Source organism: Salvelinus fontinalis, chromosome 2 (genome assembly GCF_029448725.1).
Source record: "Salvelinus fontinalis isolate EN_2023a chromosome 2, ASM2944872v1, whole genome shotgun sequence".
Lineage (NCBI taxonomy): Eukaryota > Metazoa > Chordata > Actinopteri > Salmoniformes > Salmonidae > Salvelinus > Salvelinus fontinalis.
The window spans coordinates 11,206,089-11,230,367 of NC_074666.1; the positions used below are offsets into that span (position 1 = coordinate 11,206,089).

General features: G+C 44.6%; 1 protein-coding gene across 1 annotated transcript in view; it reads right to left on the minus strand.

The window, feature by feature from the left end:
- Positions 1-20,513, minus strand: part of LOC129811817 (A disintegrin and metalloproteinase with thrombospondin motifs 6-like) — a 194,233-nt gene extending 173,720 nt beyond the window's left edge. Inside the window, exons 1-6 of the mRNA XM_055863455.1 lie at positions 20,050-20,513; positions 17,687-18,199; positions 16,488-16,888; positions 8,670-8,850; positions 5,638-5,879; positions 4,852-4,935 (exon numbers count right to left, since the gene is read on the minus strand). Coding sequence (XP_055719430.1) covers positions 4,852-4,935; positions 5,638-5,879; positions 8,670-8,850; positions 16,488-16,888; positions 17,687-17,789 — 1,011 coding nt within the window. The 5' untranslated portion in view covers positions 17,790-18,199; positions 20,050-20,513. The remainder of the gene's footprint in view (positions 1-4,851; positions 4,936-5,637; positions 5,880-8,669; positions 8,851-16,487; positions 16,889-17,686; positions 18,200-20,049) is intronic.
- Positions 20,514-24,279: the final 3,766 nt, after the last annotated feature.

Here is a 24,279-nt window from a genome sequence, read left to right on the forward strand (position 1 = left end):
GTCTGAACACATCCACAACCCTGAACAGTCTGAATACATCCACAACCCAGAACAGTCTGAATACATCCACAACCCAGAACAGTCTGAATACATCCACAACCCTGAACAGTCTGAATACATCTACCACCCAGAACAGTCTGAATACATCCACAACCCTGAACAGTCTGAATACATCCACAACCCAGAACAGTCTGAATACATCTACCACCCAGAACAGTCTGAATACATCCACAACCCTGAACAGTCTGAATACATCTACCACCCAGAACAGTCTGAATACATCCACAACCCAGAACAGTCTGAATACATCCACAACCCTGAACAGTCTGAATACATCTACCACCCAGAACAGTCTGAATACATCCACAACCCAGAACAGTCTGAATACATCCACAACCCAGAACAGTCTGAATACATCCACAACCCAGAACAGTCTGAATACATCCACAACCCAGAACAGTCTGAATACATCTACCACCCAGAACAGTCTGAATACATCCACAACCCTGAACAGTCTGAATACATCCACAACCCAGAACAGTCTGAATACATCCACAACCCAGAACAGTCTGAATACATCCACAACCCTGAACAGTCTGAATACATCTACCACCCAGAACAGTCTGAATACATCCACAACCCTGAACAGTCTGAATACATCCACAACCCAGAACAGTCTGAATACATCTACCACCCAGAACAGTCTGAATACATCTACCACCCAGAACAGTCTGAATACATCTACCACCCAGAACAGTCTGAATACATCCACAACCCAGAACAGTCTGAATACATCTACCACCCAGAACAGTCTGAATACATCCACAACCCTGAACAGTCTGAATACATCCACAACCCAGAACAGTCTGAATACATCCACAACCCAGAACAGTCTGAATACATCTACCACCCTGAACAGTCTGAATACATCCACAACCCAGAACAGTCTGAATACATCCACAACCCTGAACAGTCTGAATACATCCACAACCCTGAACAGTCTGAATACATCCACAACCCTGAACAGTCTGAATACATCCACAACCCAGAACAGTCTGAATACATCCACAACCCAGAATAGTCTGAATACATCCACAACCCTGAACAGTCTGAATATATCCACAACCCAGAACAGTCTGAATACATCCACAACCCAGAACAGTCTGAATACATCCACAACCCAGAACAGTCTGAATACATCCACAACCCAGAACAGTCTGAATACATCTACCACCCAGAACAGTCTGAACACATCCACAACCCAGAACAGTCTGAATACATCTACCACCCTGAACAGTCTGAATACATCTACCACCCAGAACAGTCTGAATACATCTACCACCCAGAACAGTCTGAATACATCCACAACCCAGAACAGTCTGAATACATCCACAACCCTGAACAGTCTGAATACATCTACCACCCTGAACAGTCTGAATACATCTACCACCCAGAACAGTCTGAATACATCCACAACCCAGAACAGTCTGAATACATCTACCACCCAGAACAGTCTGAATACATCCACACCCAGAACAGTCTGAATACATCTACCACCCAGAACAGTCTGAATACATCCACACCCAGAACAGTCTGAATACATCCACAACCCAGAACAGTCTGAATACATCTACCACCCAGAACAGTCTGAATACATCTACCACCCAGAACAGTCTGAATACATCCACAACCCTGAACAGTCTGAATACATCCACAACCCAGAACAGTCTGAATACATCTACCACCCAGAACAGTCTGAATACATCCACACCCAGAACAGTCTGAATACATCTACCACCCAGAACAGTCTGAATACATCCACACCCAGAACAGTCTGAATACATCTACCACCCAGAACAGTCTGAATACATCCACAACCCAGAACAGTCTGAATACATCTACCACCCAGAACAGTCTGAATACATCCACACCCAGAACAGTCTGAATACATCTACCACCCAGAACAGTCTGAATACATCTACCACCCAGAACAGTCTGAATACATCCACAACCCAGAACAGTCTGAATACATCTACCACCCAGAACAGTCTGAATACATCCACACCCAGAACAGTCTGAATACATCCACACCCAGAACAGTCTGAATACATCCACAACCCAGAACAGTCTGAACACATCCACAACCCAGAACACACAACACAGTCTGAACACACAGAACCCAGCTTTCCATACAGAACAGCCCCAACATTCTGCACTTGACATATCTAGTGCTGAATTAAAATTCATGCTTGGCATATCTAGTGCTGAATTAAGATTAATGCAAGCCACTCAGACTTTCACTTAAATCTCCCATTGACATCAATGTATGACTTATGTTTTAAGTTAGGATTAGTCCGTCATAGTCAAAAGCATCAGTTGAAAACAATAGTATACAAGCTTATTAAAACCATGTCCACCATTTGACAGGATTCTGACTTATCCGTTAAGCTAATCCATATGATACATCTATGACAGAATATTCTAATCATCAATATATTCATATTACACTCCATCTGGGAAAAGTATATGGGGTTCAGTCTTAAAATGGAGAATGAATGAAGAGGTATTCATCTCTGCTGGAGTCCATCCTCTATAGACTGAGGCTAGATGTACAGTTCACTCTGTTTCTCTCATCAAACCTACACTATATAGATTGAATGTAAAAAATCCTCAATCAAATCCCCCTGAGGGTAGAAGTCTGAGCTCATCTCCTGAGCTTCGTCTTTAGTGGCGGCAGACATATGGTAGATGCTTCCTATCCTCTCTCTTTTCCTCTTCTCTCTCTTCTCACTCATCTACTCTGGTGTCCTCTTGTCTCATCTTTTCAGTCCTCTCCTCTCTCACCTCTCTTTCATCCTTCTACTCTCTCTCCCAACTGTTTGGAATAACTATGTTATTGCATAATAAGTAACCAAAACAGATACATTTTAACTGAGATTAGAGAAATACATTTATGTTGATGTGGATAGAAAGAGAGAGGAACAAAGAGAGAGGCCGAGGAAAACAGAGAGAGAAAGAGAGATGTAAAGAGAAAGATGGAGACAGAGAGAGAGAGAGAGAGAGAGAGAGAGAGAGAGAGAGAGAGAGAGAGAGAGAGAGAGAGAGAGAGAGAGAGAGAGAGAGAGGAAGAGAGAGGAAGAGAGATTGAGAGAAAGACAGAGAGAGAAAGAAGCAGAGAGATACAGAGAAAGAGGAAGACAGAGAGAGAGGAAGACAGAGAAAGAAAGAGGAAGACAGAGAGAGAGGAAGACAGAGAGAGAAAGAGGAAGACATAGAGAGAAATAGGAAGACAGAGAGAGAGGAAGACAGAGAGAGAGAAATACAGAGAGAGAAAGAGGAAGACAGAGAGAGAGAAATACAGAGAGAGAAAGAGGAAGACAGAGATAGAAAGAGGAAGACAGAGATAGAAAGAGGAAGACATAGAGAGAGAAATACAGGGAGAGAAAGAGGAAGACAGAGATAGAAAGAGGAAGACATAGAGAGAGAAATACAGGGAGAGAAAGAGGAAGACAGAGATAGAAAGAGGAAGACAGAGAGAGAGAAATACAGAGAGAGAAAGAGGAAGACAGAGATAGAAAGAGGAAGACATAGAGAGAAAAGGGAAGACAGAGAGAGAAAAGGGAAGACAGAGAGAGAAAAAGGAAGACAGAGAGAGAAAGGGGAAGACAGAGAGAGAAAAGGGAAGACAGAGAGAGAAAGAGGAAGACAGAGAGAGAAAGAGGAAGACAGAGAGAGAGAAATAAAGAGAGAGAAAGAGGATGAGAGAGAGAGAGAAATACAGAGAGAGAGAAATAAAGAGAGAGAAAGAGGAAGACAGAGAGAGAAATAAAGAGAGAGAAAGAGGAAGACAGAGATAGAAAGAGGAAGACAGAGAGAGAAAAGGGAAGACAGAGCGAGAAAGAGGAAGACAGAGAGAGAAAAGGGAAGACAGAGCGAGAAAGAGGAAGACAGAGAGAGAAAAGGGAAGACAGAGAGAGAAAAAGGAAGACAGAGAGAGAAAAAGACAGAGAGAGAAAAGGGAAGATAGAGAGAGAAAGAAGAAGACAGAGAGAGAAAAAGGAAGACAGAGAGAGAGAAATACAGAGAGAGAAAGAGGAAGACAGAGATAGAAAGAGGAAGACAGAGATAGAAAGAGGAAGACATAGAGAGAAAAGGGAAGACAGAGAGAGAAAAGGGAAGACAGAGAGAGAAAAAGGAAGACAGAGAGAGAAAAGGGAAGACAGAGAGAGAAAAAGGAAGACAGAGAGAGAAAGGGGAAGACAGAGAGAGAAAAAGGAAGACAGAGAGAGAAAGGGGAAGACAGAGAGAGAAAAGGGAAGACAGAGAGAGAAAGAGGAAGACAGAGAGAGAAAGAGGAAGACAGAGAGAGAAAGAGGAAGACAGAGAGAGAGAAATAAAGAGAGAGAAAGAGGATGACAGAGAGAGAGAAATACAGAGAGAGAGAAATAAAGAGAGAGAAAGAGGAAGACAGAGAGAGAAATAAAGAGAGAGAAAGAGGAAGACAGAGATAGAAAGAGGAAGACAGAGAGAGAAAAGGGAAGACAGAGCGAGAAAGAGGAAGACAGAGAGAGAAAAGGGAAGACAGAGAGAGAAAAAGGAAGACAGAGAGAGAAAAAGACAGAGAGAGAAAAGGGAAGATAGAGAGAGAAAGAAGAAGACAGAGAGAGAAAAAGGAAGACAGAGAGAGAAAGAGGAAGACAGAGAGAGAAAAAGACAGAGAGAGAAAGAGGAAGACAGAGAGAGAAAAAGGAAGACAGAGAGAGAAAAGGGAAGATAGAGAGAGAAAGAGGAAGACAGCGAGAGAAAAAGACAGAGAGAGAAAGAGGAAGACAGAGAGAAGAGTGCCCTCACCTGGTCCTCAGTCAGTACAATCAGGCGAGTTACTATAATGTTCACAACATTTCCTAGGCTGGCATCACGGTAAAGTTTGGCAACCTGACCTCCAGAAAAGAAGAAAAGACACAAAGTCAGACAAACTGTCACAACACTGGATCATTGTTTTCTTCACACATACTGGGGTTGAAAACAGCAACCACACATCCAGATCACGCTGCGATTTAAATGTCTGTTTTCAGTTAGAGAGAACATTCTGTTAAAATGATCATGAAAACAAAATTCTATCCAAAGAGAGACACGCTTCGAATAAGTCCATTGTTCCTGTTGTAATACTCTACATTGGCCTGTTTCCAATATCAGCAAGCTAGAGGTGCATCTTAATATCCTCCAGTCTTCATCTGTATTGATGTGAAAGACCTGGACAGGTGAAAGTGAGTCCTGACTGCTTTGTAATATTCTGTGCACTCAAACTAACGCAGGGCAGGAGATGAGGAAAACACTACATTAGACCATTGACATGAACCCATTTGAATTGTTTTTTGACCTTAATTTGACTAATCAAGTCAGTTAAATTTACAATGATGGCCTACAGCGGCCAAACCCGGACGACACTGGGCCAATTGTGCGCCGCCGTATGGGACTCCCAATCACGGCCGGATGTGATTCAGCCTGGATTTGAACCAGGGACTGTAGTGACGCTGCGCCACTCGGAAGCCCAAGTGATTGACTCCAACTCTATTGTCAGGCTTTTCTTTGAGACAAAACAACAGTAATCAAAGCGAAAAGCAGGATCAAACTTACAATATTCATCACAGACAGGATATAGTGCTCGATGTCTTTGCGTCCATGGTAACCAACCATCATCTTATCAGCTACCACCAGGGTCTCAACGAAGCGCTCCATGCTGACCGACCGCCTCTGTCTGTAGCCCCCACTGGGAAGGGGCTGGGAACTGTTGGACCCAGGGGCTGGGGTGGGAGAGAAGGAGTGAGAGGAGGAGGTTGGAGAGGTTGGGGAAGGAGTGCTATGTTGGCAGGGGAGGTCTGCGGATGAAGGAGGGAGAGAAAAAAGATGCTCAACCAAGTGAGTAAAGTTGTTGTCTGATGATATGCTGTGAAAAAGAACCATCTCAGGTGATTATAGGAAATGGTTCATCTGATGATCATCTTCACAGGGTACCTTCAAAAAGAAAGGGAGCGTTTGATACTGTTCACCTCAATAGAAACATTCCAGGAAGATTAGAAAATACTGATGATTTGATAACCAATAATTATTATTTATTAAACATTTATCAACATTAAAAAAACTATTCACTAAATTAAAACACAATGAAACAATCAGATATACAGTACCAGTCAAAGGTTTGGACACACCTACTCATTCCATGGTTTTTCTTTATTTTTACTATTTTCTACATTGTAGAATAATAGTGAAGACATCAAAACTATGAAATAACACATGGAATCATGTAGTAACCAAAAAAGTGTTAAACATGATTTTTTTATATATTTGAGATTCCAACCTTTGCCTTTATGACAGTTTTGCACACTTGGAATTCACTCGAACAGATTCATGAGGTAGTCACTTGGAATGCATTTCAATTAACAGCTGTGCCTTGTTAAAATAAAATGTGTGGAATTTCTTTACTCCTTAATGCGTTTTAACCAATAAGTTGTGTTGTGACAAGGTAGGGGTGGTATACAGAAGATAGCCCTATTTGGTAAAAGACCAAGTCCATATTATGACAAGAACAGTTCAAATAAGCAAATAGAAACGACAGTCTATCATTACTTTAAGACATGAAGGTCAGTCAATCTGGAAAATGTCAAGAACTTTGAACGTTTCTTCAAGTGCAGTCGCTAAAACCATGCGCTATGATGCGCTATGATGAAACTGGCTCTCATGACGACCGCCACATGAAAGGAAGACCCAGAGTTACCTCTGCTGCAGAGGATAAGTTCATTAGAGTTACCAGCCTCAGAAATTGCAGCCCAAATAAATGCTTCACAGAGTTCAAGTAACAGACACCTCTCAACATCAACTGTTCAGAGGAGACTGTGTGAATCAGGCCTTCATAGTCAAATTGCTGCAAAGAAACCACTACTAAAGGACACCAATAAGAAGAAGAGACTTGCTTGGGCCAAGAAACACGAGCAATGGACATTACACTGGTGGAAATCTGTCCTTTGGTCTGATGAGATTGTTGGTTCCAACCGCCGTTTCTTTGTGAGATGCAGAGTAGGTGAACGGATGATCTCTGCATGTGTGGTTCCCACCGTGAAGCATGGAGAAGGAGGTGTCATGGTGTGGGGATGCTTTGCTGGTGACACTGTCTGTGATTTATTTACATGTAGAATTCAAGGCACACTTAACCAGCATGGCTACCACAGCATTCTGCAGAGATATGCCATCCCATCTGGTTTGCGCTTAGTGGGACTATCTTTTGTTTTTCAACAGGACAATGACCCAACACACCTCCAGGCTGTGTGAGGGCTATTTGACCAGGAAGGAGAGTGATGGTGTGCTGCATCAGATGACCTGCCCTCCACAATTATTATTATTATTTTTTAACCTTTATCTTATACAGGTTTTTCTCAATGAGATAACATCTCTTTTCCAAGAGAGACCTGGTCCAATAGCACCAGGGGGAACAAAGTTTCAGACAAAACAACTGACATACACTAACACAGCAATCACCCAACCTCAACCCAATTGAGATGGTTTGGGATGAGTTGGACCGCATACTGAAGGAAAAGCAGCCAACAAGTTCTCAGTATATGTGGGAACTCCTTCAAGACTGTTGGAAAAGCATTCCAGGTGAAGCTGGTTGAGAGAATGCCAAGAGTGTGCAAAGCTGTCATCAAGGCAAAGGGTGGCTACTTTGAAGAATCTAAAATCTAAAATATGTTTTGATTTGTTTAACACTTTTTGGTTACTACATGATTCCATATTTGTTATTTAATAGTTCTGATGTCTTCACTATAATTCTACAATGTATAAAATAGTACAAATAAAGAAAAACTTTGAATGAGTAGGTGTGTCCAAACTTTTGACTGGTACTGTATATCCATGAAGGCATAGCCAGAGCAGAGTCAGGAGAGGGTTGCAGTCAGACACACATTGGGAATCTGGCCCTTTGAACCTTGCAGCTGAAGGCTTCCCTTCCTTTATGGCCCAGATGCTCTGGGGAAGGGCTATAAGATAGAACATGTCAGGGCACGCCAACTTCCTGCCCATGACAGCCTTCGCTGCTACTTATAAGACCTTGGACCAAATACCTCCACATCCACCTGGTTCCCCTCCAATTCCCATCCCACCACACCACATCTCACAGGACACAGCTCTGCGGAGGGCCAGAGTATGTGTATTGTTCATAAAAACACTTAATGAGAAAAGGAGCGTCCATTTGAATTCAGTGGTAGTAGTTGCTCTAGTTCTATAGTGCCCAGTCACAAAGCCTTTTTAGGATCAGTTTCTGGTGTATACACCAGGCTGAGTAGAGGCCAGAACGGGTCAAGCTTACAGCAGCATGGTCATATCCACCGGAACCTGGGCCTAGAACCAAACCAGCACTTCCTCTGTCCTGCTATGTATAGCTGCTTGTTTACGTCAGTCACCCAGCTCAGAGTCGGTCCAGGCTGAGAAGAGGGGAGGGGGGGGGGGGGGGCAGTGAGGGGAGGGGAGGGGGGGAGCTGGGGAGGGGAGAGCAGAGAAGGGAAGAGTAGAGAAGGGAAGAGCAGAGAAGAGAAGAGCAGAGAAGAGAAGAGCAGAGAAGAGAAGAGCAGAGAAGAGAAGCGCAGAGAAGAGCAGAGAAGAGAAGATTCTTCACCAACCTGAGATGCCACAGCTGAACTCGTGTTGGCTGGGTTGCTGCTGCGGCGAGGGGATGGAAGACTTTTTATATATAACATGCTGCTGTCCTTCTCCCTGGTCCCATTGGCTGGAAGTTGTGGAGGATATATTCTTGAGTGGCTCTATTAAATATTGCTCTTCTTCTGTTGTAATAACGCCGTGCTTGTTGAGAAACAAGAACATCGAGAGAGACAGGTTATAAGCAAAGAATGCAAACAATGTCACAACACACACACTTAAACACAACATTTCAATTGATCTTATTGCACTTTTTAAATAATTACATAACACCCTTAAAAAATATCTAACAATTTTGCCAAAAGTAATTCCAAGTACGACCAGCCTAAATGGCCTTACAGTAAACCATTTTAAGCTGTTTATATGAAATTACTTTTAACAAATAACCATTTTCATTATAGTCATCAACATATTGTTATACTAATGAGTATTATTAACCAGTATTATTATTATTAACCAGTATTATTATTATTAACCAGGTTGAACGCTTTGTTCAGCACAACTAGAATCATCTGTGAAATGATTGGCACCCTGGGTCAGGGCTAAATAGCTAATGGCGTGTTACATCCTGGGTCAGGGCTAAATAGCTAATGGCGTGTTACATCCTGAGTCAGGGCTAAATGGCTAATGGTGTGTTACAGCCTGAGTCAGGGCTAAATGGCTAATGGTGTGTTACAGCCTGAGTCAGGGCTAAATGGCTAATGGTGTGTTACAGCCTGAGTCAGGGCTAAATGGCTAATGGTGTGTTACAGCCTGAGTCAGGGCTAAATGGCTAATGGTGTGTTACAGCCTGAGTCAGGGCTAAATGGCTAATGGCGTGTTACAGCCTGAGTCAGGGCTAAATGGCTAATGGTGTGTTACAGCCTGAGTCAGAGCTAAATGGCTAATGGTGTGTTACAGCCTGAGTCAGGGCTAAATGGCTAATGGCGTGTTACAGCCTGAGTCAGGGCTAAATGGCTAATGGCGTGTTACAGCCTGAGTCAGGGCTAAATGGCTAATGGTGTGTTACAGCCTGAGTCAGAGCTAAATGGCTAATGGTGTGTTACAGCCTGAGTCAGGGCTAAATGGCTAATGGTGTGTTACAGCCTGAGTCAGGGCTAAATGGCTAATGGCGTGTTACAGCCTGAGTCAGGGCTAAATGGCTAATGGTGTGTTACAGCCTGAGTCAGAGCTAAATGGCTAATGGTGTGTTACAGCCTGAGTCAGGGCTAAATGGCTAATGGCGTGTTACAGCCTGAGTCAGGGCTAAATGGCTAATGGTGTGTTACAGCCTGAGTCAGGGCTAAATGGCTAATGGTGTGTTACAGCCTCAGTCACATAACATTGCAGGCTGCAGCACATAGCTCTGTTCTGCTCTGCTCTGTGTGTTGCATTGCAGTCAGATGTAGAAACACCCCACACTCTGAAGCAATTTGATAAATCATGTTATAACAACCAATTACACCTAGAACAACGCAGTAATTACTGGGACTGGAACCAGAGTACACAGCTCTCTGCCCTTGAACACCCCCTTTGTAACATAAATTGAAAAAGTACTTCAGAATGTGTTTATAAAAAACATTGGCACGCTGTTTCCCTCCGTAAAAACCCACAACGAAACCAATTAACCAAATATGACAACTTGGCACACTCCGGCAAGAAACCCAGATTTGATAAATGCCTAGCAGAGTGTGATGTCAAGATATCAAATACGTCTAGCAATTTACAAGATTACACTTCAGATACATTTCAGTTTTGTCCATTTTTGGTACTATTAAAATGGTCAGAGGCGAAACAGACCTAATTCAATTTATGATACTGTACATTTGGTCTCAGCAACAGTAATACATGTTTTTCTCCACATAATTGTGATCGGAACAGAGGAACAGAGGAACAGAGGAACAGAGGAACAGAGGAACAGAGGAACAGAGGAACAGAGCTTCCTTCTTCTTCTGAGATGTTTCAAAGTAAAATAGGGGGGATGAGAGGGGATAGGGTGATAAGAGGGTGGATAAGGTGGTATAAGAGGGGGGATAAGAAGGGGATAAGAGAAGGGATGAGAGGGGTGATGAGAGGGGGGATGAGAGGGGGTATAATAGGAGGGATAAGGAGGGGGATAAGAGAAGGGATGAGAGGGGTGATAAAAGGGGGTATAAAAGGGGGTTAAGAGGGGGGTTAAGAGGGGGTTAAGAGGGGGGATAAAAGGGGATAAGAGGGGTGATAAGAGGGGGTTAAGATGAGGGATAAAAGGGGATAAGAGGGGTGATAAGAGGGGGGATAAGAGGGGGTTAAGAGGGGGGATAAAAGGGGATAAGAGATAGAGGGGGGATAAGAGGGAGGATAAGAGACAGTCTGGCAGTCCATCAGTGGTGAGTTTTAATGAAGACAGTCTGGCAGTCTATCAGTGGTGAGTTTTAACAAAGACAGTCTGGTCAGTCCATCAGTGGTGAGTTTTAACAAAGACAGTCTGGTCAGTCCATCAGTGGTGAGTTTTAATGAAGACAGTCTGGTCAGTCCATCAGTGGTGAGTTTTAACGAAGACATTCTGGTCAGTCCATCAGTGGTGAGTTTTAACAAAGACAGTCTGGTCAGTCCATCAGTGGTGAGTTTTAATGAAGACAGTCTGGCAGTCTATCAGTGGTGAGTTTTAACGAAGACATTCTGGTCAGTCCATCAGTGGGGAGTTTTAACAAAGACAGTCTGGTCAGTCCATCAGCGGTAAGTTTTAATGAAGACAGTCTGGCCAGTCTATCAGTGGTGAGTTTTAACAAAGACATTCTGGTCAGTCCATCAGTGGTGAGTTTTAATGAAGACAGTCTGGCAGTCTATCAGTGGTGAGTTTTAACAAAGACAGTCTGGTCAGTCCATCAGTGGTGAGTTTTAACAAAGACAGTCTGGTCAGTCCATCAGCGGTGAGTTTTAATGAAGACAGTCTGGCCAGTCTATCAGTGGTAAGTTTTAACAATGACAGTCTGGTCAGTCCATCAGCTGTGAATTTTAATGAAGACAGTATGGCAGTCTATCAGTGGTGAATTTTAACAAAGACATTCTGGTCAGTCCATCAGTGGTGAGTTTTAACAAAGACAGTCTGGTCAGTCCATCAGTGGTAAGTTTTAACAATGACAGTCTGGTCAGTCCATCAGCTGTGAATTTTAATGAAGAGAGTCTGGCCAGTCTATCAGTGGTGAGTTTTAACAAAGACAGTCTGGTCAGTCCATCAGCGGTGAGTTTTAATGAAGACAGTCTGGCCAGTCCATCAGTGGTGAGTTTAAACGAAGACAGTCTGGCCAGTCTATCAGTGGTGAGTTTTAACAAAGACAGTCTGGTCAGTCCATCAGCGGTGAGTTTTAATGAAGACAGTCTGGCCAGTCTATCAGTGGTGAGTTTTAACAAAGACAGTCTGGTCAGTCCATCAGCGGTGAGTTTTAATGAAGACAGTCTAGCCAGTCTATCAGTGGTGAGTTTTAACAAAGACATTCTGGTCAGTCCATCAGCAGTGAGTTTTAACGAAGACATTCTGGTCAGTCCATCAGTGGTGAGTTTTAACAAAAACAGTCTGGTCAGTCCATCAGCGGTGAGTTTTAATGAAGACAGTCTGGCCAGTCTATCAGTGTTGAGTTTTAACAAAGACAGTCTGGTCAGTCCATCAGTGGTGAGTTTTAATGAAGACAGTCTGGCCAGTCCATCAGCAGTGAGTTTTAACAAAGACAGTCTGGCCAGTCTATCAATGGTGAGTTTTAACAAAGACAGTCTGGTCAGTCCATCAGTGTTGAGTTTTAATGAAGACAGTCTGCCAGTCTATTAGTGTTGAGTTTTAACAAAGTCAGTCTGGTCAGTCCATCAGTGGTGAGTTTTAATGAAGACAGTCTGGCCAGTCTATCAATGGTGAGTTTTAACAAAGACAGTCTGGTCAGTCCATCAGCAGTGAGTTTTAACGAAGACATTCTGGTCAGTCCATCAGTGGTGAGTTTTAACAAAAACAGTCTGGTCAGTCCATCAGCGGTGAGTTTTAATGAAGACAGTCTGGCCAGTCTATCAGTGTTGAGTTTTAACAAAGACAGTCTGGTCAGTCCATCAGTGGTGAGTTTTAATGAAGACAGTCTGGCCAGTCTATCAGCAGTGAGTTTTAACAAAGACAGTCTGGCCAGTCTATCAATGGTGAGTTTTAACAAAGACATTCTGGTCAGTCCATCAGCGGTGAGTTTTAACGAAGACATTCTGGTCAGTCCATCAGTGGTGAGTTTTAACAAAGACAGTCTGGTCAGTCCATCAGCGGTGAGTTTTAATGAAGACAGTCTGGCCAGTCTATCAGTGGTGAGTTTTAACAAAGACATTCTGGTCAGTCCATCAGTGGTGAGTTTTAATGAATACAGTCTGGCAGTCTATCAGTGGTGAGTTTTAACGAAGACATTCTGGTCAGTCCATCAGTGGTGAGTTTTAACAAAAACAGTCTGGTCAGTCCATCAGCGGTGAGTTTTAATGAAGACAGTCTGGCCAGTCTATCAGTGTTGAGTTTTAACAAAGACAGTCTGGTCAGTCCATCAGTGGTGAGTTTTAATGAAGACAGTCTGGCCAGTCCATCAGCAGTGAGTTTTAACAAAGACAGTCTGGCCAGTCTATCAATGGTGAGTTTTAACAAAGACAGTCTGGTCAGTCCATCAGTGTTGAGTTTTAATGAAGACAGTCTGCCAGTCTATCAGTGTTGAGTTTTAACAAAGTCAGTCTGGTCAGTCCATCAGTGGTGAGTTTTAATGAAGACAGTCTGCCAGTCTATCAGTGTTGAGTTTTAACAAAGTCAGTCTGGTCAGTCCATCAGTGGTGAGTTTTAATGAAGACAGTCTGGCCAGTCTATCAATGGTGAGTTTTAACAAAGACAGTCTGGTCAGTCCATCAGCAGTGAGTTTTAACGAAGACATTCTGGTCAGTCCATCAGTGGTGAGTTTTAACAAAAACAGTCTGGTCAGTCCATCAGCGGTGAGTTTTAATGAAGACAGTCTGGCCAGTCTATCAGTGTTGAGTTTTAACAAAGACAGTCTGGTCAGTCCATCAGTGGTGAGTTTTAATGAAGACAGTCTGGCCAGTCCATCAGCAGTGAGTTTTAACAAAGACAGTCTGGCCAGTCTATCAATGGTGAGTTTTAACAAAGACATTCTGGTCAGTCCATCAGCGGTGAGTTTTAACGAAGACATTCTGGTCAGTCCATCAGTGGTGAGTTTTAACAAAGACAGTCTGGTCAGTCCATCAGCGGTGAGTTTTAATGAAGACAGTCTGGCCAGTCTATCAGTGGTGAGTTTTAACAAAGACATTCTGGTCAGTCCATCAGTGGTGAGTTTTAATGAATACAGTCTGGCAGTCTATCAGTGGTGAGTTTTAACGAAGACATTCTGGTCAGTCCATCAGTGGTGAGTTTTAACAAAGACAGTCTGGTCAGTCCATCAGCGGTGAGTTTTAATGAAGACAGTCTGGCCAGTCCATCAGTGGTGAGTTTTAACAAAGACAGTCTGGTCAGTCCATCAGCGGTGAGTTTTAATGAAGACAGTCTGGCCAGTCTATCAGTGGTGAGTTTTAACAAAGACAGTCTGGTCAGTCCATCAGCGGTGAGTTTTAACGAAGACAGTCTGGCCAGTCCATCAGCAGTGAGTTTTAACAAAGACAGTCTGGCCAGTCCGTCAGTGGTGAGGTTTAACGAAGACAGTCTGGCCAGTCCATCAGTGGTGAGTTTTAACAAAGACAGTCTGGCCAGTCCATCAGTGGTGAGTTTTAACAAAGACAGTCTGGCCAGTCCATCAGTCTAAGATCAACACCTTTAAGAGGAACAATACCTAAGCTTTGATTAGCTGCCTCGTTAAGGCCCACAGAAAGCAACACAATCCCTTTCTTTATTTTTTCCCTGGAGAAACTCAAGCCCAGTTCATAACCCCCTTGTCTAGTCCCTTACCTCCAAACAGTCACGTCTCATAGATCTGACACTACCAGATAGTCCTGGGCTGGGGCTGTGTGGAGCTATTACCATATCGCCTACACTCATCCATCCAACCTCTTCAGATCTACAACAAATACCTAGGGGTAAGTTAGGGGCTAGGGGTTGATTTGGGACTGGGCATTAGTATATCTGGGGAAACTGAAACCTGAGGAGAAGTTTGATGCATCCCCAAAACAAGAGAGTTGGTCCTGACTGTTTAGTAAGCAAACAGAAAGACAGCCCTGCATGCTTACTGTCACAGTCCATTAAGAAGGATAGGTGTGGCGTACACTATGGTGAACTGACTGGCTGGTTGGCTGGCTATGTGTTAGGTTCTTTATAGTGGGCAGACTAACTGGTTGGCTGGCTGGTTTCTGGCTGGCTGCATGTTAGGTTCTTTATAGTGGGTGGACTGGCTGGCTGGATGGCTGACTGCCTGGTTGGCTGGCTTGCTGGCTGGCTGTGACTAAAGCTCTGATGATCCTGTAGAGAGCTTTCCTCATCAGCCTTATCCTACTGTGCCCCATCCTAACAGTGTCACTGTGCCCTATCTAAACAGTGTCACTGTGCCCTATCTAAACAGTGTCACTGTGCCCTATCCTGACAGTGTCACTGTGCCCTATCCTGACAGTGTCACTGTGCCCTATCTAAACAGTGTCACTGTGCCCTATCCTGACAGTGTCACTGTGCCCTATCCTGACAGTGTCACTGTGCCCTATCTAAACAGTGTCACTGTGCCCTATCCTGACAGTGTCACTGTGCCCTATCCTAACTGTGCCCTATCCTGACAGTGTCACTGTGCCCTATCCTAGCTGTGCCCTATCCTGACAGTGTCACTGTGCCCTATCCTAACAGTGTCACTGTGCCCTATCCTAACTGTGCCCTATCCTAGCTGTGCCCTATCCTGACAGTGTCACTGTGCCCTATCCTAACTGTGCCCTATCCTAACAGTGTCACTGTGCCCTATCCTAACAGTGTCACTGTGCCCTATTCTAACTGTGCCCTATCCTAACAGTGTCACTGTGCCCTATCCTAACAGTGTCACTGTGCCCTATTCTAACAGTGTCACTGTGCCCTATCCTAACAGTGTCACTGTGCCCTATCCTAACAGTGTCACTGTGCCCTATCCTAACAGTGTCACTGTGCCCTATCCTAACAGTGTCACTGTGCCCTATCCTAACAGTGTCACTGTGCCCTATCCTGACAGTGTCACTGTGCCCTATCCTGACAGTGTCACTGTGCCCTATCCTAACAGTGTCACTGTGCCCTATCCTAACAGTGTCACTGTGCCCTATTCTAACTGTGCCCTATCCTAACAGTGTCACTGTGCCCTATCCTAACTGTGCCCTATCCTAACAGTGTCACTGTGCCCTATCCTAACTGTGCCCTATCCTAACAGTGTCACTGTGCCCTATCCTAACAGTGTCACTGTGCCCTATCCTAACAGTGTCACTGTGCCAGGAGGAGGGAGGCCAACATGCTATTTAGCAAACTACACTCTGTCTAATCCTGTAGAGCTGTGGGTTTGTCTGAGGTAAGCAGAGCAGAGCAGAGCAGAGAGACGGCATAGTATTAACTCTCTGTGACTCAGACAGGGAGAAGACTGGTCAATGGGGGCCTCCCGGCCTCCTCACAAAACAGGTCCTTGAGTACTATTCAAACACACTCAAATATACACAAATACACTCAGACATACTCAAAACTAAAGTCACAGAAAGCCATGAAGGGGAGTAGAGTGGTGGTGGGTGTTCTACGAAACACACAGATCAGGTTGTCCTCTCTTCCATCCCATCATCACACATTCCACACCGCCGAACCAAACACATCCCATGGTACTCACCAAGCCCTTACAGTTACTGAGCGCTACTCTGGTGGAGCTGTACTGATCCTGCAGGTATCCTACATAGTGGCAGTTCTCCACCATGTCATGTCTCCACTCCAGGCCCTCTCTCCCCCAGTACTCCACCGTGAAATGTTTGGACACCAGGTGGGGGTTGAGGGTCAGGTTTAAGTGAAAGTGCTTTCCGTAAGCCGACAGTCTGTAGAAGAGCCGGGACTGGGCCGGGTCCTGTTCGGCGTGGTCGGTTGGCTCTGGGCCGATGGTGGTGTTGGTGGCGTCGGCGGTTCGTCTCCTGCCACCGGGCTTGTGATGTTTCACAGTGTAGCTGAGGAAGTCCCCGTTCTCGTTCACTCGCACTGGCACAGTCAGCTGGTAGTGCTGCAAGTAGGACAGGTACTCGTCTTTTACAGAAAATAATGAACGGTGGGATGGAGGGACGAGCCATCGGAGGAGGGGTGCATGAGGAGGAGAGAAGGAGGAAGAGACAAATGAGAGGGATCTAGCCATTGCAGAATACATACAGGATACACACTACAGATAGTAGGACTCATAGAAAGTAGAATGTCAGTGTATGTCTATAGTGGAACTCAGACAGTGACAGGACAGACATGACATCACAGTGTGCCAGAGCTAGCAGGTTGTGATTCATCCCTCTAAAACAACAGTGAGGTCAGGATCACCAGATGTTACAGATGTCTCACTGACTGACTGACCACTGACCATGTGCAGCAACCATACCTACACCTGCCTCACTGCTTAGAGAAATCACTTTCTCTGAAGGAGAGCATTTCTAGTACCTAGGGAGATGTGCACAAACCCCTTTTATGCATTCTATCACGAATAGTGCCCTCTAGTGGCCACATGGGTGGAATGTTATTCATATTTTTCATAATTTCATAATTAATCAAGGTTATAAAAAATAAAAATAAAACTGGTATTTCTATGTCAAACAGTTTTGGTATATTTCAGTCTTCTGTGATGTATATGAAGTGTAATATTGGGATGCAAACTCAAAATGGAATACATTTATACTCTATATCTAACATGGTACAGGTGTCCTCTTTTTTAAGCCCATAACCATTTGTTTGAGGTGTATCCTTTTGTTTCAAAGTAGATCTATCTAAGACGACCATGAATCACTGTGTGAATATGATTTAGCCCACTGCAGTACAAGGTTATTAAGCAATGCACAATCCTACCTTGTGAGTTGTGCGAAAGTCTTTGAAATTCAGAGGAAGCCATGACCACCACCAGGCTCAATATCAATATCCAAGTCAGCGTCTTCCACAAAATGTCCATCATTTAGAGAAAGGTCTGACATGGGGTTGGGGGGAGGAGGGTTGAGGGGGGTGGTGGTGCTACTGACGGGCTAGGAACACACGTTCAGTCCGGCGTGCCTGGCACCATAACAAGCCCATGGTTTTAGGTCCTCTGTGTGGGAAATGTTATCACTACTTCTCCTTCTCTTCTCGTCTCATCCAGGTCTCACACAGAGAATGTCTCAGAGACACTCAGCTTCCTCCTGAGGGCAACTGACACTTCCAGACCTCACTGGTGTTTCCCTCTGAGCTCATGTCAGCCACTAATCATGGGCGGTGGTGATGCTAGAATCCAGCAGAAGATCCGTCAGTCTCTTCAAACACATCCCATGCAGCAGATCTATAGATCTAGATCTATATTGGAAGCTTGTCTTGACCAATCCATCTGCATACCTGTGAATACATCATTTCATAGGTAAATAAGCATACCTGCTACAAAACAACTGATAAACCAGTACTGCTAAACCAGCCTTCTAAACCAGTACTGCTAAACCAGCCTTTTAAACCAGTACTGCTAAACCAGCCTGCTAAACCAGTACTGATAAACCAGCCTGCTAAACCAGTACTGATAAACCAGTACTGCTAAACCAGCCTGCTAAACCAGTACTGCTAAACCAGCCTGTCATCTCTATCCCAGCCTGATAAACCCGAGGTGTGTGTTTAAGGATGTTTATGACACCATACCATCTCCACAGCCTAAGGAGAAGTCAGCCTCTCAGACGTTCAACAGCAAGTCAACAACAACAACAACCCATTGACCAAGTACAAAAGCAGCGTGTGCTGATGTCCGCCAGCCTCCTCAGTCAACACAGCACCTGTCTCTATAACAGGTTGTGTCATCTCTATCCCACTCATTCTCTCTGCAGCCAGGAGCAAATCAACAGATCAATGTTGGTCTCTGCAAGTCCTCTCAGTGTGTGTGTTTGTGTGGTGTGTGTGGTGTGTGTGTGTGTGTGTGTGTGTGTGTGTGTGTGTGTGTGTGTGTGTGTGTGTGTGTGTGTGTGTGTGTGTGTGTGTGTGTGTGTGTGTGTGTGTGTGTGTGTGTGTGTGTGTGTGTGTGTGTGTGTGTGTGTGTGCACGCGCAAATAACGCAGAAGTAAAGGTGTAATAATCAGGTAATAACCATGTAATAACGCACACATTCATACATTAACCTATCAAGCAATTGATCAATCAATCAATAAAAACATTTATATTTCAAATCACTTACCGGATATTCTTCAAGAGAAGGTCACTCACTCACACAGCTCATAAATTGCATGCCATACTGTTAGAATCAAGCGCAGGCGAGGTTCCAAGTTTAGGTCCTAGTGAAAATGACGCGTAAATTCCACCAATCACCTCTGATCTATCAGATGCGCGTAAAGACAGTACGGGTGGGTATCTGTCTGTGGATAGGATCCATAGTGTTGGAAGCGGCGTGTTGTATCTTCTCTAAAGGCTATATAACCAACATAGCTGCACATATCCAGACAGCAGCCTAAATCTACTTGGCCACTCCGTCTGACCCAGACAGTTGGCACTCGGCCCGAATACATCAGACTACAACGACCGACCAAACGACCAACCGATCGCTCAAATAAAATCAAGTGACTTTACACTGCTTCTGTTAATCTAGGAGGCTATGTAATTCAACTACAAGTGGAATATAATACAAACAGTCCAGCACTGTTCTTATTTTAGGGATTTCGAAAAGAGTTTGAAAATGCCGGGAATCATTATTGTTAGTAGCCTAGGCACTCTATCTCGGCAAGTAATTTGGGTTTGTTTGACTTTGCCGACACAGACAGACACACAGACTGTTCTAACAGATGTGGATCTGTTTTAGTGAGTTACAAATGTAACAGTGCAAGATAAAGTATCCTGGGCTATGCCAAGTGCTCATAGGCATCAAACCAGTTTTAAAAGTTACACTGTTCTATAAAAATGATGGAATAAATAGTGGATGCAAGTTTGCAACTTTAACCAACATTTAGGCTACTCACCAAACACTGTGTCAGGAATTGTAAGTGCCTATAGGGTATACTTTTTAACTTTTGATCTATTTCTCGTTTTGCTAAAATCACAAAACAGATTTTCCAAAATATGTAGTCCACAATGTGAAAGATAAGTCTTTGTATTTTCTGTTATTTTCTAAAGATGGATAGCCTACAGATTTTAAAGAAGAGGGATCTGCGTTGGCTCCGTTAAATGTGCATGAGTTGTGTCTATGGAGTGCTGATAGACTACAAGCAGATAGTTACCGTCTTCATTTTCATTGGCAGCGGCAAAACCCAACTGTAGAGAGTAGAGTACAGATTGCAGACAATAGACTTCGTCTGCACTGAGTTCCGTGGTAGCCAGATCACTTCTCTCCTCTGTGCATCTCTTCTCGGTTTATGCCATTCTCTTTTTCTTGGACTCTCATACCGCTACTGCAGTGGCTCGCTCCCCTTGAGAAAACAGAGGAGCACAGGCTAAGATACAACTCACTTTGCAGAAAATAGTCTATCCCCAAGAATAAGGATACCTAATTTATAGCCCAACTGTCCTTTTTAAAATAGACTTGGTGTGTTTGCTGAGTTGTTACTTTTGGATAACGCAGGTAGTACTCTGCTTAATAATAGCAAATAGTCTAGGTCTAGGACAGTGCATGCAACACAGCTAAATTGAGATGAAGTATAGCTCCCTTTAATACAGTATACCCGGTCTGGAACCATAGCCAAGTTCCAAGCTGCTTCAAATTGGCAGCTTTTTCAGGCTGGGCGGTTCAGTTTACGTCATTGCAGATGTGCCTATTCTAACCATGTGTGCGCATGTTCCGATCTAATATCACGTGCAGGGGGAGGAGGATTGGGGGATAGAAATAGGGCGCAAGAACCGTCAGCGCAAAGTGTAGCATCATTTTTATTTTTATTTCACCTTTATTTAACTAGGCAAGTCAGTTAAGAACAAATTTTTATTTACAATGACGGCCTATCGGGGAACAGTGGGTTAACCGCCTTGTTCAGGGGCAGAACAAAATATTTTTACCTTGTCAGCTCAGGGATTCGATCCAGCGCCCTTTAGGTTACTGACCCAACGCTCTAAACACTAGGCTATCTCTTCTGATGATGAAACACATAACTATTTGAAGGATTGTTGCGCCATCAAGTGTTCAAAAACTATATAGCAACTTTCACATTTCACAATTACCTGTCATCATTACCTCTATTAATAAATAATAATGAACTGTGTTTTTCTTCATCTCAGAAATGCATCTTGTCCTTTTTATTTTGCCTATACTTATTGCCTTATTCATTTGAGGCATTTGATGTGTTCTTAGTCTGGAGTTTCCTCATTGGGGATTTGATTGAATTCCAGCCTAATTCCAGGTCCTTAACCTGGTACTTACTCACACTCATGCATATACAGTGCATTTGGAAAGTATTCAGACCCTTTCCCTTTTACCACATTTTGTTACGTTATGCCTTATTCTAAATATAAAATAATCCTCATCAATCTACACAGAATACCCCATAATGACAAAGTGAAAACATGTTCTTAGAAATGTTCACAAATGTGTAATAAAAAAATAACTGAAATTGTTTATTCACATAAGAATTCAGACCCTTTTCTATGAAACTCGAAATTGAGCTCAGATACATCCTGTTTCCATTGATCATCCTTGAGATGTTTCTACAACTTGATTGGAGTCCACCTGTGGTAAATTCAATTGATTGGACATGATTTGGAAAGGCACACACCTGTCTATATAAGGTCTCACAGTTGATAGTGCATGTCAGAGCAAAAACCAAGCCATGAGGTTGAAGGAATTGTCCGTAGAGCTCCGAGACAGAATTGTGTCTCGGCACAGATCTGTGGAAGGGTACTAACAAATTTCTGCAGCATTGAAGGTCCCCAAGAACACAGTGGCCTCCATCATTCTTAAATGGAAGAAGTTTGGAACCACCTAGACTCTTCCTAGAGCACTCGACCAATCAGGCCTTTAGAGTGGTAGAGTGGCAAGATGGAAGCCACTCCTCAGTAAAAGGCACATGACAGCCCGCTTGGAGTTTGCCAAAAGGCACCTAAAGGACTCTCAGACCATGAGAAACAAGATTCTCTGGTCTAATGAAACTTTGAAAGTTTCTTCAAGTGCAATCGCAAAAACCATCAAGTGCTATGATGAAACTGTCTCTCATGAGGACCGCCACAGGAAAGGAAGACCCAGAGTTACCTCTGCTGCAGAGGATAAGTTCATTAGAGTTACCAGTCTCAGAAATTGCAGCCCAAATAAATGCCTCACAGAGTTCAAGTAACAGACACATCTCAACATCAACTGTTCAGTTCATGTTCACGCAGAATCAGGCCTTCATGGTCGAATTGCTGAAAAGAAACCACTACTAAAGGGCACCAATAAGAAGAAGAGACTTGCTAGGGCCAAGAAACACGAGCAATAGACATTAGACCGGTGGAAATCTGTTCTTTGGTTTGATGAGTCCAAATTAGAATTTCCAACCGCTGTGTCTTTGTGAGATGCAGAGTAGGTGAATGAATGATCTCCGCGTGTGTGGTTCCCATTGGCAATAGCCCTTTGTGACTAGATAATATTGATCTCAAAACTTTGATTCCTGAAAGATTTGGTTTAGTCCATCAGATTTGTCTAAAATCCCAATTGAATCAGGAATGAGCAGGGTCAGCTATACCATAAAGACCCCTTCTTCCTGTCCTCATTACATGTAGTGCAACAAGACCCCTCATTGTCACGTTCCTGACCTGTTTTCTGTTGTTTTGTATGTGTGTGATGGTCAGGGCGTGAGTTTTGGGTGGGCAGTCTATGTTTTCTGTTTCTATGTTGGTTTTGGGTTGCCTGGTATGGCTCTTAATTAGAGGCAGGTGTTTTGCGTTTTCCTCTAATTGAGAGTCATATTAAGGTAGGTTGTTCTCACTGTTTGTTGGTGGGTGATTGTCGCTGTGTCTGTGTTTATTGCACCACACGGTACTGTCTCGTCTCGTCCCGTTCGGTCGTTCCTGTTCATGTGTTCTTCGTTTCATGTATGTTCGTAGTTTAGGTCTGTCTAGTTCGTTTTGTAAATTAGTCAAGTGTATTTCGTGTCTGTTCTTCGTCTTGCAATAAAGTCATTATGTATTCACAACCCGCTGCGCCTTGGTCTACTAACTCACCGAAAGACAGTCGTTACAGAATCACCCACCAAACCCAGATCAAGCAGAGGGTTAACGGACAGCAATGACAGCAGCAGTGGGAAAAGGAGGATTGGACATGGGAAGAGATCCTGGACGGTAAAGGACCCTGGGCAGAGCCAGAGGAGTGTCGCTGTTCCAAGGCGGAGCTGGAGGCATCTAAAGCGGAGAGGCGACGTTATGAGGAGGCAGCACGGAAGCAAGGCTGGAAGCCCGCAAGTACTACCCTAAAATTTCTTGGGGGGGGGGGCTAAAAGGTAGTGGGCCGAGGGCAGGTAGGAGACCTGCGCCCACTTCCCAGCCTAACCGTGGAGAGCGGGAGTACGGGCAGACGCCGTGTTACGCAGTAGACCGCACGGTGTCTCCTGTATGGGTGCATAGCCCAGTGCGAGTTATTCCACCTCCCCACACTGGTAGGGCTAGATTGGGCATTGAGCCAAATGTCATGGCTTACATGGCACCAGCCTTACGTATGGTGTCCCCGGTTCTCCTACATAGCCCGGTGCGGGTTATTCCACCTCCCCGCACTGGTCGGGCGACGGGGAGCATTCAACCAGGTACGGTTGGGCAGGCTCGGTGCTCAAGGGAGCCAGTATGCCTGCACGGTCCGGTATTTCCGGCGCTACCTCCTCGCCCCAGCCCAGTACCACCAGTGCCTACACCACGCACCAGGCTTCCAGTGCGTTTTAAGAGCCCTGTTCCTCCTCCACGCACTCTCCCGATGGTGCGTGTCTCCAGCCCAGTGCCTCCAGTTCCGGCACCACGCACTAAGCCATCTGTGCGTCTCCAGAGCCCTGTACGCACTGTTCCTTCTCCCCGCACTCGCCCTGAGGTGCGTGCCCTCAGCCCGGTACCTCCAGTTCCGGTACCACGCACCAGGCCTATAGTGCGCTTCGAGAGGTCAGTGTGCCCTGTTCCTGCTCCCCGCACTAGCCTTGAAGTGCGTGCCGTCATCCCGGTACCTCCAGTTCCGGCACCACGCACCAGGCCTACTGTGCGCCTCAGCAGGGCAGAGTCGGCCGTCTGCCCAACGCTTTCTGCACTGCCTGTCTGCCCAGCGCCGTCTGAGTCATCTGTCTTCCCAGCGCCGTCTGAGTCATCTGTCTTCCCAGCGCCGTCTGAGTCATCTGTCTTCCCAGCGCCGTCTGAGTCATCTGTCTTCCCAGCGCCGTCTGAGTCATCTGTCTTCCCAGCGCCGTCTGAGTCATCTGTCTTCCCAGCGCCGTCTGAGTCATCTGTCTGCCCAGCGCCGTCTGAGTCATCTGTCTGCCCAGCGCCGTCTGAGTCATCTGTCTGCCCAGCGCCGTCTG